Below are 13,597 nucleotides of genomic sequence, written 5' to 3'. Positions count from 1 at the left end.
CGACCCCCCCCCCCCCCACACAGTTGCAAATGAGCAGAGAGCCTCACAGAGTTTCAAATAACTTGGGATGAAAACTAAAAGGGTTATAGGGAAGGGCAAAAGAAACTCTGGGGATTTTAATGTTAAGCAAGCATCCGTGGCTTGGACATTTCCCCAAGCAATGGAAGCAGGATGATGGGAAGTATAGAACACAGTCCCAGGTGTCTTTAGGCCAAAGCCTTCCAATGGGTACTTTCCAAATTCCATCCCTGTTACTGGCCTCCCAGTTTCCTGTATGCCCCTAGCTCTCAACTACTATACATGTGTGTATGCACGCATACTCTGGGTTCAGAAGGGATCCCCCCCCCATCCCAAGCAGAAAAGCTACTGAGATTCCACAAAGGGAGTATCACCGATGTACAGCTGCCACTTATGGCCCTGCCCATTATACTTGTTCTTTCTTTCTGTTCTGGGATCTCCTCAGCCATCACTAGCCAATAGGCAGCTGAAACATTTACTGTTGACAGAAATAAAGCAATGCAAAATGCCCAGCGATATAGGCTTTTTTAAAAAAAGAGACCAGTGTCTCTTTGTAGAGGTGCCCAGTCAATCAGGAACATGTTTATTTAAATATCATTACAGGAATGGAAACATTTAATGAAGGAACTACACTTTTGAGGGAACAGACAGGAAAAATCTTACTGGACCTAATGAATCCCAGTTCAAATGAGGATACCACATAAAATGGGCTGGTTTCCACCTAGTCTAGTAAGACAGACAAATATATGACCTACAGTAAGAAAGTCTCTTCTTATATACAATTATTTCCCTCAACTTGGGGACACGTGAGTGTCCTGCCCTCACTCTTATCACAGGTCATTGAAACAGGGAGCCTTGATATTTTCAGGAGACGAACGCCTCCAGACAGAGAACCAACAAGGCCTCTTCACTGCTCTTGTGTGCCCCAGGAGATGTAGTCAGGCCGAGTCGCAGCATGGTATTCATCAATCAGCTCCTGGACAATCTTGCGCGAGTCATCAAGTTCATCAAAATTGTCTTTGAATATATCTTCCTTGCGGAATTGCTCCAGGAAGGCCTCACGCTTGCGCAGTTTGTCATACTGATGGCAGGTGCGTTCAAAGAGCTGGGTACAGGGGAGAGGTACAGAAAAGGAGCAGCGTATGAGCAAGAGTTAGAGATGCTATTCACTGCAACAACTAGGATACTGCAGAGCGCTTCAGTCCATAGTTAACCTGTAAGGTGGAAACTTGCTAAAGCCAGTAGTCCCAGACTCTAGTTGATCTTCAGGAATAATTTTCCAGCTAAAGGCTGTAAGGGGAAGTAAAGCTAACAAACTAATTCCTAACCTGCAGCCACGAGACTATAGAAAGCACCCCCCTCCCCAATTCTTGCCCAGACTTACTGAGGAGATGTTGGTGTGATTAGCCATCATCAGACCGCTGACTCTGTGAGCTGAAGGCAAGTATGGAGACTTCCTGGAAAGTGCCACTTGAATGCTGGCTGGGCCCCAAGGGATGAAGTTGGCCAGCTTCCTTTCCCGGATCCGCTGCAAACTCTTATGGACCTGATGAGAGGCAGACAGTTTGCATGCGTGTGGATACTATTATAGAGAGCCATTCAAGCTGGAGACCCTCCCGGTGCTACTTTCTCTTAAGAAGCAGGGCCAAGAAGAGGCTCCCTCAAGCCAAGAATGACTTTGAAATGTTGCGTAAGTATCACAGGACACATACTGAGCTGTTGCTATACAGTGTGTGTATCACCTTTCCACTCTCATCATGACCTCCTTATGGAAGTTTCCCAGGTAGTCAGCCTGATTTGGCTGACCTTCACCCCTTTTGCTAACCTGGGTGGGATCCACTTCTCCCTGAATTATGTTGAGGATGGCAATGTAGCAATGGTTTGTCTGCCGATCACGCCCCATGGACACCATGACATTCTTGGGCTGCAGAAGGCGCCGCATCACATCAAGGACGGTGGTTTTGCGCACACTGGCTACCTGTGAGCAACACAAAGTCAGCAGGGGTACTTACCCGTGACACAGAGATACCTCATAGCACACAGGATCAGGGGAGATTGTTTCCGAAAAGCCTCTCCCGAGGGCTGTTTTAGTGCATGCCAGGCCAAGTAAGCACACCTGGCTTCAGTGAAACTGTGGCAGACTCCCAAGCTGCTAGAGAGGCTAAACAAACATGACCCTGCCCAGGTATCATGTTGTATCCCTTTCTATTTGATTTGGGCCATCCTGAAGGACTGGCAGAGTGCTTAGGAGAAAGTGACTGAGACTGTCAGGCATGGCGAGGCAATAGCAAATTCATAGGGTAAAGAAGAAGTTAAAGAGGCAGCCAGAGAGGGCACACCCAAATGGCACACAGCATGCATAGGATACCCGCTTCCGGATAGTCAGCCTTTGGGAGCTGCCCCTCTGAATCTTGTCCCGCTGCTTGTAGGGAGGAATAACAAAGGGAGAAGACAATGGTGTTTAATAGGCTGGAGAGGGACCAAGGGGCTCAAGAAAGACCTTTGCTTTTCTTTCTGCATGCTTCTGTCACGACAGGTAGGAGACTGCACTATGGTCGGCAGGTGTGCACCACTTCAGGCATTGTTCCTGTGGACTCTCTTCAGGAAGGGTGTGCCAGGAAGGGTGAAGAGAGGAGAGGCGATGACTGAGCCCAAGATGGGCATCTGGATTCCCCCCTGCCTCCATTTGATCCCGCCCTTCCTACAAGAAGCTCAAGGCAGGAGATGTGGCTCTTCTCTCTTCAACTTTTTATCCTCAGAAGTACCCCATGGAGTAGCAAAAGCCAAGAGAAGGACTGGTTCTCAGTTGCCCAGTGGGACACGCCTACCCCATGCTGGCTACCATTCCCAGAGCCCAGCTCAGAGGCAAAGAAGGGTAAACACTTACAGCCTGGTCCGTGGTGAGAGGTGTGTACCCCGTGATCAAGAAATGCAACCTGGGGGTGGGGATAAGGGAAGCAATGAGTCCAATCAAATCATTATTCATATAGCCCGGGTAACGTAAGGTGGTCGTACTGGCGGACATGATGGTGGAGACCTAGCAAAGAAGCAGGACAAGGGTCAGGGTGAGAGAGGGACACCTCTTTGGCCACAAACTCCAGCTGGTAGCCTGGAAGATGCCGGCCACAGTTTCCTACCCTGTTTTCAGCCCACCACGTTCCTGCTGACTTACCAGCTGGTTGATCTGGGAAAATGTAGGGTTCTGGATGTGCAGCCTGTCTGTGGCAATGCGATTCAGAGCTGTGTTATCTAGAACCACCTGTTGAAGAGGAAATTCTGGGTAAGAAATATTCACAGGAAAGGGGGAATCGACCCAGTGCTTCAGGCGCCATTCATCACCCTGGTTGAGAGCTGCTGTTGCCTCTATTTTCTTGCAACCTGGACAAGATTAAACAGCAAATTGCAAAAAGGGGCTCGGGGCTGCCACATGCCTCAGAAGCCCCAGGGAACCGACCCTCCCTTAGAGGGGAAGCAGTCTGGATGCATGCCTGTCCACCGATCTGAGGGACAGACACTCCCACCCTTCTGCTTGGGCAGTGGAGGCCATTTCACTTTGACTCTAGAGGCAGGAAGCCACATGCCTCACTCAGCACCCCTTACCACGCAATCAGCATTCTGGGTCAGCCGTTTGAGTGTCAAAAGAGAGTTGTACGGTTGCACTACCACATCGCTCATCTCGTCTTGGTTGGGGAAGACCGAGTACGTCTGCACCAGTTTCTTCGGGTACCTGTGGAGGTTGGACCTTGTCATCAGCGATCCAGTAAAGAGGGATTCACATCACATATTCCTTTGCTCCTTCCAGGGACTTGCTTCCACGCTTTCGGCACCACTGGAGGCTGGTATGCAGCCTGAGGTGGTCACGATTGCCCTGGAATGCCATATAACAGTTTTACGAGTTCAGATGTGCTGAGTCTATGGGTGCTGCTGAGCACCAAGGCTCTCAGGGAGAAGCCTGGGTTTTGACAACCCTGTATCAGAAGCAGAAATCCCGCCTGAACTGAAAATGGTAATGAATCTCAAGGAGCGATCGAGTCACTCCCTTCCAAGGGCAAAATTTGGGAACTGAAGGAAGGACAAAGATCCTGCTTAGTATGTCATGAAGGGCCTGTCCCCCGCAGTGAAAGCCAGGAAAAAGGAGGGGGGGGAGTAGACAGAACACAACACTGGGCTTATTATGGAGGTTCTCCCTGCTCAATGAGAGGTGACTAGTCATGATAATGACTCCTCCCATCCACCAGTGGAAGCAGAACATAAGCATTTCCATGGATTGAAGGTGAACAGAGGGGGGGGGGAATCCCCTCGCATGTATTTTTAAAAAACACACACAGTTCCAGCTTGAATTAAGAGGAGAAAACCCAACAACCCACCATGAAGTTGAAAGGACAAACCCCAGCTAGAATGGGTTTCCTTGTCCTGCTTCACAAAACAACGAACCTTCACCGTTAAATACACCCCTGTTCTCAGCCAGCCAGTGGGCAACATCCAGAGGTGGAATGCTCAGCAGCAGTGATCGTCAGCCAAGTGGCGGGGGAGTGGGGAGCAGTTGGATTGCTTTCTCCATTACCTACCGTGCTGGCAATATTTGAAGCAGGCAAAGGTGCCTGTTTTGTAATGTTCAATAAAAGGAGAAGGCATTCTCAGAGCCCCAGATTAACAAAACACCAACCAGCAGGACACTGATAAAGAGTCCAGCTGCAACCGCTACCTGTCTCATGACAGATGGCAGGCAGAATGGGACTGCTAAGCCACATTAATGCATCCCTTAACGTTCCTATTTAGAGCAGGACAGAAAACCTTTTCACCTAAACTTGCCCCATTAAAAGAAATAAAGAATCTAAGAGCCCTCTTGTGTGTGAGCCTACCTTAAGAGCTCTTTACACACTGAAAATGTGCTACTGTTCTCTAAGATGAACATAAGAGGAGGACAAAAATCAACAAAACTAACTACAGGATCTGTTCACTGAGCAGTGCTATTTCAGATGAAAGAGTCAGAGCTCCCTTCTGACCCCAAAGAGCCCCCAGCTCCAAAACAATGTTGGGGGGCAGGAAAAGGAGGATATGTCGAAAGACTAGCTGAATTAAGGAAGTAATGGGGAGGCTTTGGAAGAGAAGCTCCTCCTAAGAATGGCATTGCATGAGGCTCTTTAGCCAGGCGAGCGTTCTGCTTGTTCAGAACACATGACAAGGCAGAGACTTCTCTCCTTAAGATGTTCAACTGCAGCCACAGAGAGAAGCCTCCTGCCCCAAACCAAAGGTGCGGCTGCTTTTAGCCCTAGGCGCCTTCTTTTCAACACCACTGCATCAAGGCCATCTAGAATTGTCAAAAAATTCTGTCAACAGATTCCCTGCAGGAAGAGCAGGCATGCTTTTTACAACCTGCCCTGCCATCTCCCTGTAGACAAAGCCGTTCTTGGGCCTACCAGCTCTTCCACTAGCACAAGAGATAAGAGGAGGGGCTCCTTTTGGCCACTGAACAGGTGCTGCTGGAGACTGATGGGGCTGCAGAGATGAGCTGAGTAAGACTGCCCATCTGCCCTCTCTCACACGAGTGGAAAAGCTGGTAAGATTTGTATTCCCAGATGTGTTCTAGCTAGAGTTGCTTACAGGCCTGGAGAAAAACATCCTGTCCTATAACAGAGCCTTAGTAAGTGAGAATGGGCAGTTGAAGCTTTGCAGGGTACTGAGGTCAGGGCACGAAAGGGACCAGTTGGAAAGGCAGCAACCCTAGCTCTGCCAATGTGGGGAGCTGCTGACTAGGGGCTGCAAGATCTCATCCCCCAGTCGGCCACTGCACTTCCCAAGCTAACTGCAATGCGCTAGTTGCCAAGAGGGCCTCAAAAGGCTGGGGCTGCCCAATGAAAGCGTGTGATAGCTGCAAAACATTCTCTGCCTGTTCAACATGGACAACGGGCTCCACAGACGGGCATTTGTGGTACAGGATGTGGATTCCCACTGCAAAGTGAGACCAAGAGGTCCACCATAGCAAGGAGAGAGAACTGCTGGAGCAGCAGATACCATCACATGCTGGTCGGGCGCAAATTCTTTCTCAAAAAGGGCAGCAGTTACTGGAGGGATATCAAACTAAACCTCGCTTAGGGAAAAACAATTCATGCAGGCTTTCAGGGGTCCCAATACCTTGCGGAGGCTCCGTAAGTCCAGAGTGAGGTGCTGAAGACGTGTCTGAGAAGTCAGGGCTTCCTGAACCTCACTGAGCCCAGTTTGTTCAGTTCCCTTGGAACTGCCTGAGCCGGCTCCCAAGAGCAAACTTCAGCAATCCTCTCCTGCAACGGGGAGCAGATAGCTTCATTCTTGTAACAGTGGGAAGCTTCCTTACACAGCTCCCCCCGGTGGGCCACTGCCAGATCATCCAAAACGTGCCTGCATCTGCACTAGAAGAAGGCTGGGGAGCAGAAAGGGCCCAAGTGGTGCTGAACCCCAGAGGGACCCATCTGAGGTAGAAGAAGCCAAGAGGAGCTGGGCTTGTTCATTGCCAGCAGGAAGTTTCAAGCGCCAAGCTGTGGCCTTGTTAGAAGATGCTAAGGCAAGTCTGTGCTTCGTATTAAGCATGGTGCCAGAAGGAAAGAGAATTCTGAGAGAATTTTTTAAAGCCTCCAAAAATTTTTCCTAGCTGCACCAGAAAAAGGAAGGGGGAACGGAAGTCTCCTCAACCTGAAAAAAAAAAATCCTCTAAGCCAAGACTGTGAGGTTTTGTGGCCTCGGGGAAGACAGGACAAAAGCTGAGGGTGTGACTCTCCCTACCAGAAGTTCCATCTCCTCCAGCAGATGGGAACAGTCCCTCAGTGCTGGATTCCCCTCCTTTGTTTCAGCAGAAAGTACCTTCGCAGCTAGTCTAGCATTCTAATCTATCTGCTCCCAAACTCAGTGCAACGACAGTCCCTCGGAACGGGTGGCTTGCTTCCGGCCCTGTGCAGCACAAAATCACTCCTTGGAGATTTCAGGCACAAACAGCAGACTTGGAGGTCAATGGAGCTTAGCGGCAACCACAAGTCATGGCTGGGGTAAGCCCAAACTCCTAGGGAAAATACAGAAAACTAAGAACATCAGAAGAGCCCTGCTGGATCAGACCAATGAGGGTCCACCCAGTTCAGCGTCCTGTATCGTACAGCAGCCAACCAGTTGTCCTGAGAGGCCAACAAAAAGGCCCAGAGGCCAAGGCCTTCCCCTGAGATTGCTTCCACTCCCTGAAACAGTTTCTCAATGAAAATATGAAACTATTCCATTCACGGAGCGTTTCTTTGGTGTATTATTTCTTAACCCAAATTGTATGACCACTCTTCATAGTGACGATCAAGTAAATGCTTTAAATATTTTCATTTTCACCAAGTAGTGGTTTCCCCCTCCAAACCCTTGGTAACAAACCGGCGGAGCACCACACGTGCATCCAAAATAAAAGCAATTTGGCTTAGTTGTGATTGAAGAAACTTCCTCATCGGAGGCAGCAGACCTAACAAGTCCAGTTTCTTCTCTGCTTCCAGTGCCACAAGCACAATGCTTGCCCACAACCTTTCTGTGCACCTTGAATTTGTGCCTGCCGGCTCCCCTATACAGCCCATCTCATTTCATCCACTGCTACTTGCCAGAGGGTGTGGTGTGTGACGCCATCATTTACCTGTCATTCAGTCTCTCAAGGAGGTAAGAACCCAAGCCCGATCCAGTCCCTCCTGCAATGGAATGGCACAGCACAAAACCCTAGAGGGAGACGAATAAGGCATGACAGAAAACTTTGGGGAAGGCCCTTGATGGCTATCACAGCATTCAGGCCAAAGGCAAGGCTAACAGACAAAGCCACAATTCTGTGCTCAACACCTTCCATCCTGCACTGTAAAAACCCCACAGACTTTCTCCATGCACAAATCACAACTATTGCCTGAATCACACTGGACTACACAAATCTGTAACTTAAGAGGTCACTGACGGGGTGGAAATGGTGATGAAGTGCTAGCAGGGGCTTAAACAGAGCTCAGCTTCAGCAGGAGATAGCTCTCCAACCCACATATGCTTCCCTGAGCCCTTTGGAGGAAGGGCAAACTTTAAAAAAATTAATAGATCAAATGTCATTTGGTGGAATGAGTATCCAAGTTACATTTCTAATGGCTTATATTTGAAGAGGAATCTCCTTTTGAAGAGCAGACACGTGATATTGTACATGCACATACCCACTTGACAACAGAAATGCCTATGGTATTATTTTGGAATAAATATCAAGAGAAAGCCTTCCAGGTCTACAAAAGCCAGAGGTTTGGGCCAAAAAAGAGCTGGAAAAATCTTACCTCTAAACTGTCACTGCCATCAGCTTCTCGGTCTATAATGTCAAAGATGTCTTCATGGATCTTTTCTCCCTACAAAACATTTTATTTATTTATTTATTTATATTCAATTTATATTCTGCCCTCCCCACACCAGCAGGCTCAGGGTGGATTACAACCAAATAATTTAAAATTACATTAAATAGTTTGTAGAGTTTAAAAACCAATAAAACATTTCAAAATTACATAATTAAAAATACATACATATATCTACATTTTATTTATTTATTTATTTATTTATCTATCGTATTTATATTCCGCCCTCCCTGCAAGCAGGCTCCGGGCGGATAACAACATTAAAACATTTAAAACATTTCATTAAACATAAAACATTGTATAAAGATATTAAAAATATCTTTATACATATCCACAGTGGCACAATAATCTAACCGATCACCCGTTAACCAACTCCAGAGCATCGTAGCAGGGGATATTTAATAGATGGAGGTGTCATTGGTAGGGAGGGCATGTTCTATACTCTACCGGCCAGGGGGCTCCGCCTAGCATTGCCCGTACACCTGGCGGAACAGCTCCGTCTTACAGGCCCAGCAGAAAGATAACAAATCCCGCCGGGCCCTGGTCTCATTGGACAAGAGTGTTCCACCAGGATGGGGCCAGGACCGAAAAGGCCCTGGCCCTGGTCAATGCCAGGTGGGCTTCCCTGGGGCCAGGAACCTTTAACAGATGTTTATCACTAGAACGAAGAGTCCTCTGGGGTTCATATGGGTAGAGGTGGTCCCGCAGATACACCGGTCCCAGTCCGCATAGGGCTTTATAGGTTAATACCAAAATCTTGAACCTGGTTCGGCACTCCACCAATATTGAAAGATGTAGCCCATATTCAATGTGGATTTAACTCTAAACATCTTAATTTGATGGTTTCTTAGAAAAAAAGACATTTTTAAACTCACAATTTTCATTTAAGCAAATTTAAAAAAACCATCAAGTGTACCAGGCTATATTTCCAGGGAGGTACCACCCATTTCCTCAAGATCCAGAAATGAGGTCCTGATCAGTCTTTTCACTCTTACCTGTGAAAAGCCACTGGCCCAGTTGTTTCCAGCCCCACCACCATGCTCAGACAGATATATGTTTTCTGGGTTGTACAGGTTAGCATATGGGGAGTTTAGGATGGAATGAATGACTCGCGGCTCCAGATCCAGGAGAACAGCTCGTGGGATATAGTGCTCATCATCTGCCTGTTAAATGGAAAACAAATAGCCTGGTCATCCTGCAGAAAATACACCACTTCAGAGTAGTGATGGGTGAACTTCCATCCTCTCAAAGCCAATCCCCAGTGACACCTGGAATGCATAAGGGGGAAAAACAGATTTAAGGGTTCTAAATGAGCTTGCTTTTTTCATAAGCATAATGTAAAAGCATCTTGTCTCAATTGTCACACTTTTCCACAATCTCAATTCTCCACTTTTCATACCTCACACATTTGAATGTATTAACTTTCTGAAGAAGCTTGCTATCAGCCTATCTGGTAACAAACGTGTACAAAATAAATTGCTTCTCTACTGGAATGCATATTTTATGCATTTTTGCTTTATTTTTTCTGATCTATATCATCATACTGCTGAATAAATGGAGGGGATGCTTCTGTTTTGGTGATAATTGGAACGGGGGGAGAATCCCATCGATACGAACATTTGTTGGCAATATTCTCAACTTAAATCATGAGCAGAAGTCCATGATTGGGGCAAGGCAGCTCACCTTAGAGGGCCAGCTAATGTGCACACTGAACCTGTCATTTATTAAATTGGGCCTCCCCCGACTATGGCAGAGGCAGCTCTCTGTCTCTCCTACCAAGGATCAGATAACACTTGCAGACCTCAATGGGAATGCCTGAGAGATCTTTTGGCTCCCTCTAGATGTGAACTTGACTCAGGTTATCCCCTCCTTAAGCTTTCCTAGCAATTTACAGGGTCCAAGAGTGTGGCTTTCAGCTGGACCATAGGCCAGCCTCTGTGGCTATTAGGACAGGAAATCAGGATTTGCTCCTGCCAATCCAGGGATTGTTTCATTGTTACAGGAAAGTTGATCAGTCTTTGCTCTTGACTGCAATTGTCCTAGAAGGGCAGCAGAGCTCTCCAAACTGGCTACTGAAATTCAATTCCCTGTGTTCTGACATGACACAAAAATTCCTAAATACTCCACAAATGTCCTGAGCTCCAGCTGTCTGGAGAGCTGGCTCCCCAGCAGTCTTCCATTTCCTCTGAAACAGGAACATCTCAACAGGAAATAGTCCTTGACACAATGCAGCTGTTGCCTCAAAAGTACTCTTCTGTGTTGTCACAAGAGTAACATCCCCTCTGTCAGGACAAAAACCATGGATGGAAAGGCTGTGACTAAGACATCCATAGAAGGGACCATAATAAACTCACAACACTCTCCATGAGAGAATAATGCTTATTCACCAAATGACAAGTCATCTCTTCAGTGTCAGGCAACCCCCTTCCCCTTTAAGAGGGTTGGGCCCAGCCAGCTTTTCTACTCGATCTCACACAGTTCCACTCCTTATTATAGCCCCCATCCAGTGTGGTTTTTGTACATACATGTTCCATTATCCCCAGCATAGGATTTGGGGGGGGGGGGGTCCTTTCTTTTTCACTAGCAGAACAATCAAGGCTTTGGTGGGCCCTGAGGTAATCCCGCCCTTCCTCCTTCAGAGGAGAAGATGATGTCTCCTCTCCTTTCATTCTGACCCACCTTAACATTCTAGGGGGAAAAAATCCCTGGCAAAAAATGTTATACACGAATGCCTAAGCACTCTTCTTTATTCCTCAGATAGGGAAAGAGATGCAGGGAAACATGAGGCAACCAAAGGTTTGCTTCTACTGGAGAGGGGAACTCTCCGGCTCTGCCCAGTCCCTTTAGAGGTACTCTGCCCCTAAATGACCCTGACAAAGGAGTCTTCCCCTTTCTTCAGAAGGACCACCTTCTCCCTGAAACATTTGGGGCCATCAGAATCCTATGAGGGAACAAATCTCCTCTGTATCAAAAGTGGCAGCCTATAATTCATCTTGAGCTGCTTGTAGCTGGAGTGAGCCTTGGATAATCTCTGGTGCATCTTACTGCCTTTCCATAGTTGTTGTTCAGAAGACTACTTAAGAAGACTTCTTCATCCCAAACTGCAGTGGCAGCATCTTCCTTTACTTGGAGCCCTGGTACGTGACCTGTCCTACAGGGCAGGCTGTTTCAGGGGACTGGCAGACCCGCTCCTGACTTCTGGCCCAGCTACAATCTTCTGCTAGCTTCAGCTGCAACTATCTCGCTGCACCCTCCTTCTCTTAGGCAGGCAGCCTCTCTTAACTACACAGGCAGGATCCAAATTGCCTTCCTCAGCATTAGAGAACAGGGAGGAACTTACCTCGTGTCACCATGTCCAAGTGCCTTCACAAGTTGGGCCAAGAGCCTCCACTGAACTGTCTTTCTCCCAGAACTGGGTGTGAAAGACAAGGAGGCAACTCTGGCCACTAGGCCTGCAGATGGGCTTCGCTGCTGACTGCAATCTTGTCTCCCCCTTCTGTGTTAAGAGAGAGGGGAAAGACAGAAGACCAAGCTCCCAAAGAGCTTGACAATGCACTAGTCTGCCCCCTAAGAAGCAGCTAGAACTCTTTTGAGTTGGAATGGCATTCCAGTACCAGGATCTACCACAGAAGAGGTCCCCTCTCCTGTAAAGATGCACCACACATCACAAGCCCCTGCGAAACAAATCTCAGTTCCCAGACAGGTTCATTTGTTAATTTCAGAAAGCAACAATTTTCTGCTAAAGATTTATAGAGCAGAGGTGCCAGCTTTTGCATTTCCTCCAACTTACAGAAAATGGTGTTCAAGGCTAACCTCTTACAGGAAATGGTAGACATGTGACAGAAAGCCTTTAACTGCCAGGCTAGCGACAGCTGGCATCTTAATGTGTGATTTCTGTGCTCTTGGGCTAGGGCCCATGAGACCCAGACTGCAATCCCCACTCTGTCATAGAAGCTTGCTGGGTGACCTGGGGCTAGACTCTCTCTCAGCCTTACGTACTTCACAGGGTTATTGTATGGACAAAAAAAAGGAAGAAAAAAAAACATGTTTACTACCCTGACTTCCTTGAAGGAAGAACAGGAAGAAAATGCATCAAATTGATAAATAATATATTTGTAGGGACTACCGATAATGGCAAAGCAAGGGTATCTCTCACACGTTTTCCTCCTGCCCATCCTCCAGGAGGCTAGGCGTGGTTGTCTTGTGCTTCATTTAAAAAACCTTAAGTACCTGAGATAGAGAGGCACCAGCCTAAGGTTACCCAACCAGGACCAAGCTCCAGCAGGGATCTGAACCAGTCGCCCCTTGCCACATTCCAACCACGCGGGTCCACAATGGAAGGAATTTGCAAGCACTGTTCATGCAGCCCTTTACAGGTCACTCCAGATGACAGGTCATCCAGGCTGCTGCCCTACCTGGTAGAAAAAGACATCCTTACGATCAGTGCCCTCCGTTGCAAATTCTTCCACAATGCCCTCTGGACTGATGCCATGTTCTGCACAGAGCTGCTTCCAGAACTCAAACCCGACTGAAAGAAAGAAGGAAAGACAGACCAGTCTGGAAGGAAGAAATGAAGGAGCTCATACCCAGTTCCACAGGAGCATCAAGGAATCAAGGTGGGACCTGAGACCTGCAATGGGAATGCCCGTGAGACGCCATTGTAAAATACGCCCCCCTTCTCCAGTCCCTGCAAGATTCTGATTAGTGGGGTCTGGCCTCTTCCTTTTGCCCGCCCCCGCAGGGTTGCCAGCTGTGGGTAGAGGGATTCCTGGACATTTTGGTAGTGGAGCCAGGAGAAAGTGGGATATGGGAAGAAGGGGGACCTCGAGAGGATATAATGCCGAAGAGTCCACCCCCCAAAGCATACATTTTCTCCAGGGGAATTGAACACTATCGCCAGGAGATCAGTTGTAATTCCGAAAGATGTCCAGGCACCTCCTGGAGGCTGGCAACCCGTCACCGCCCTTACTCACTCTGGTTGCCACACTGGCCCAGCTGCAGAGTGATGATTTCTCTCGGCATGGCGGTAGTAACCGCAGGCCCAACTCCAGTCCGTTTCCCCGCAGCAGCGGCTCGTTCGCCTCTTCGTCCCCTCACTCTCCCGGCACCCGTAGAGGACCAAACCTCCGCTTACTCTTCCCGCCGCCTTGGCGGGGCCAAATAACTAGCTTCCGGCGGCAACCCGCATGCGCGCTGCCAAAGTAACGGCGGTGCTG

The 13,597-nt window shown here is 48.1% G+C and overlaps 1 protein-coding gene across 1 annotated transcript; it reads right to left on the bottom strand.

Annotated features, from left to right (window-relative positions):
* Nucleotides 1-586: 586 nt before the first annotated feature.
* Nucleotides 587-13,512, bottom strand: TUBG1 (tubulin gamma 1). The gene is made up of 11 exons (XM_054992773.1): nt 13,355-13,512; nt 12,797-12,909; nt 9,377-9,544; nt 8,310-8,378; nt 7,649-7,728; nt 3,619-3,745; nt 3,191-3,277; nt 2,906-3,055; nt 1,844-1,996; nt 1,403-1,564; nt 587-1,123 (listed from the first exon to the last, which is right to left on the bottom strand). The coding sequence occupies exons 1-11, from the start codon at nt 13,401-13,403 to the stop codon at nt 926-928; spliced, it is 1,356 nt and encodes a 451-aa protein (XP_054848748.1). The 5' UTR covers nt 13,404-13,512; the 3' UTR covers nt 587-925.
* Nucleotides 13,513-13,597: the final 85 nt, after the last annotated feature.

The sequence above is a fragment of the Eublepharis macularius genome, chromosome 12 (assembly GCF_028583425.1).
Source record: "Eublepharis macularius isolate TG4126 chromosome 12, MPM_Emac_v1.0, whole genome shotgun sequence".
Classification (NCBI taxonomy): Eukaryota; Metazoa; Chordata; class Lepidosauria; order Squamata; family Eublepharidae; genus Eublepharis; species Eublepharis macularius.
The sequence above is the reverse complement of the archived record's forward strand: the minus strand, read 5'-3'. Positions and strand labels throughout refer to the sequence as shown.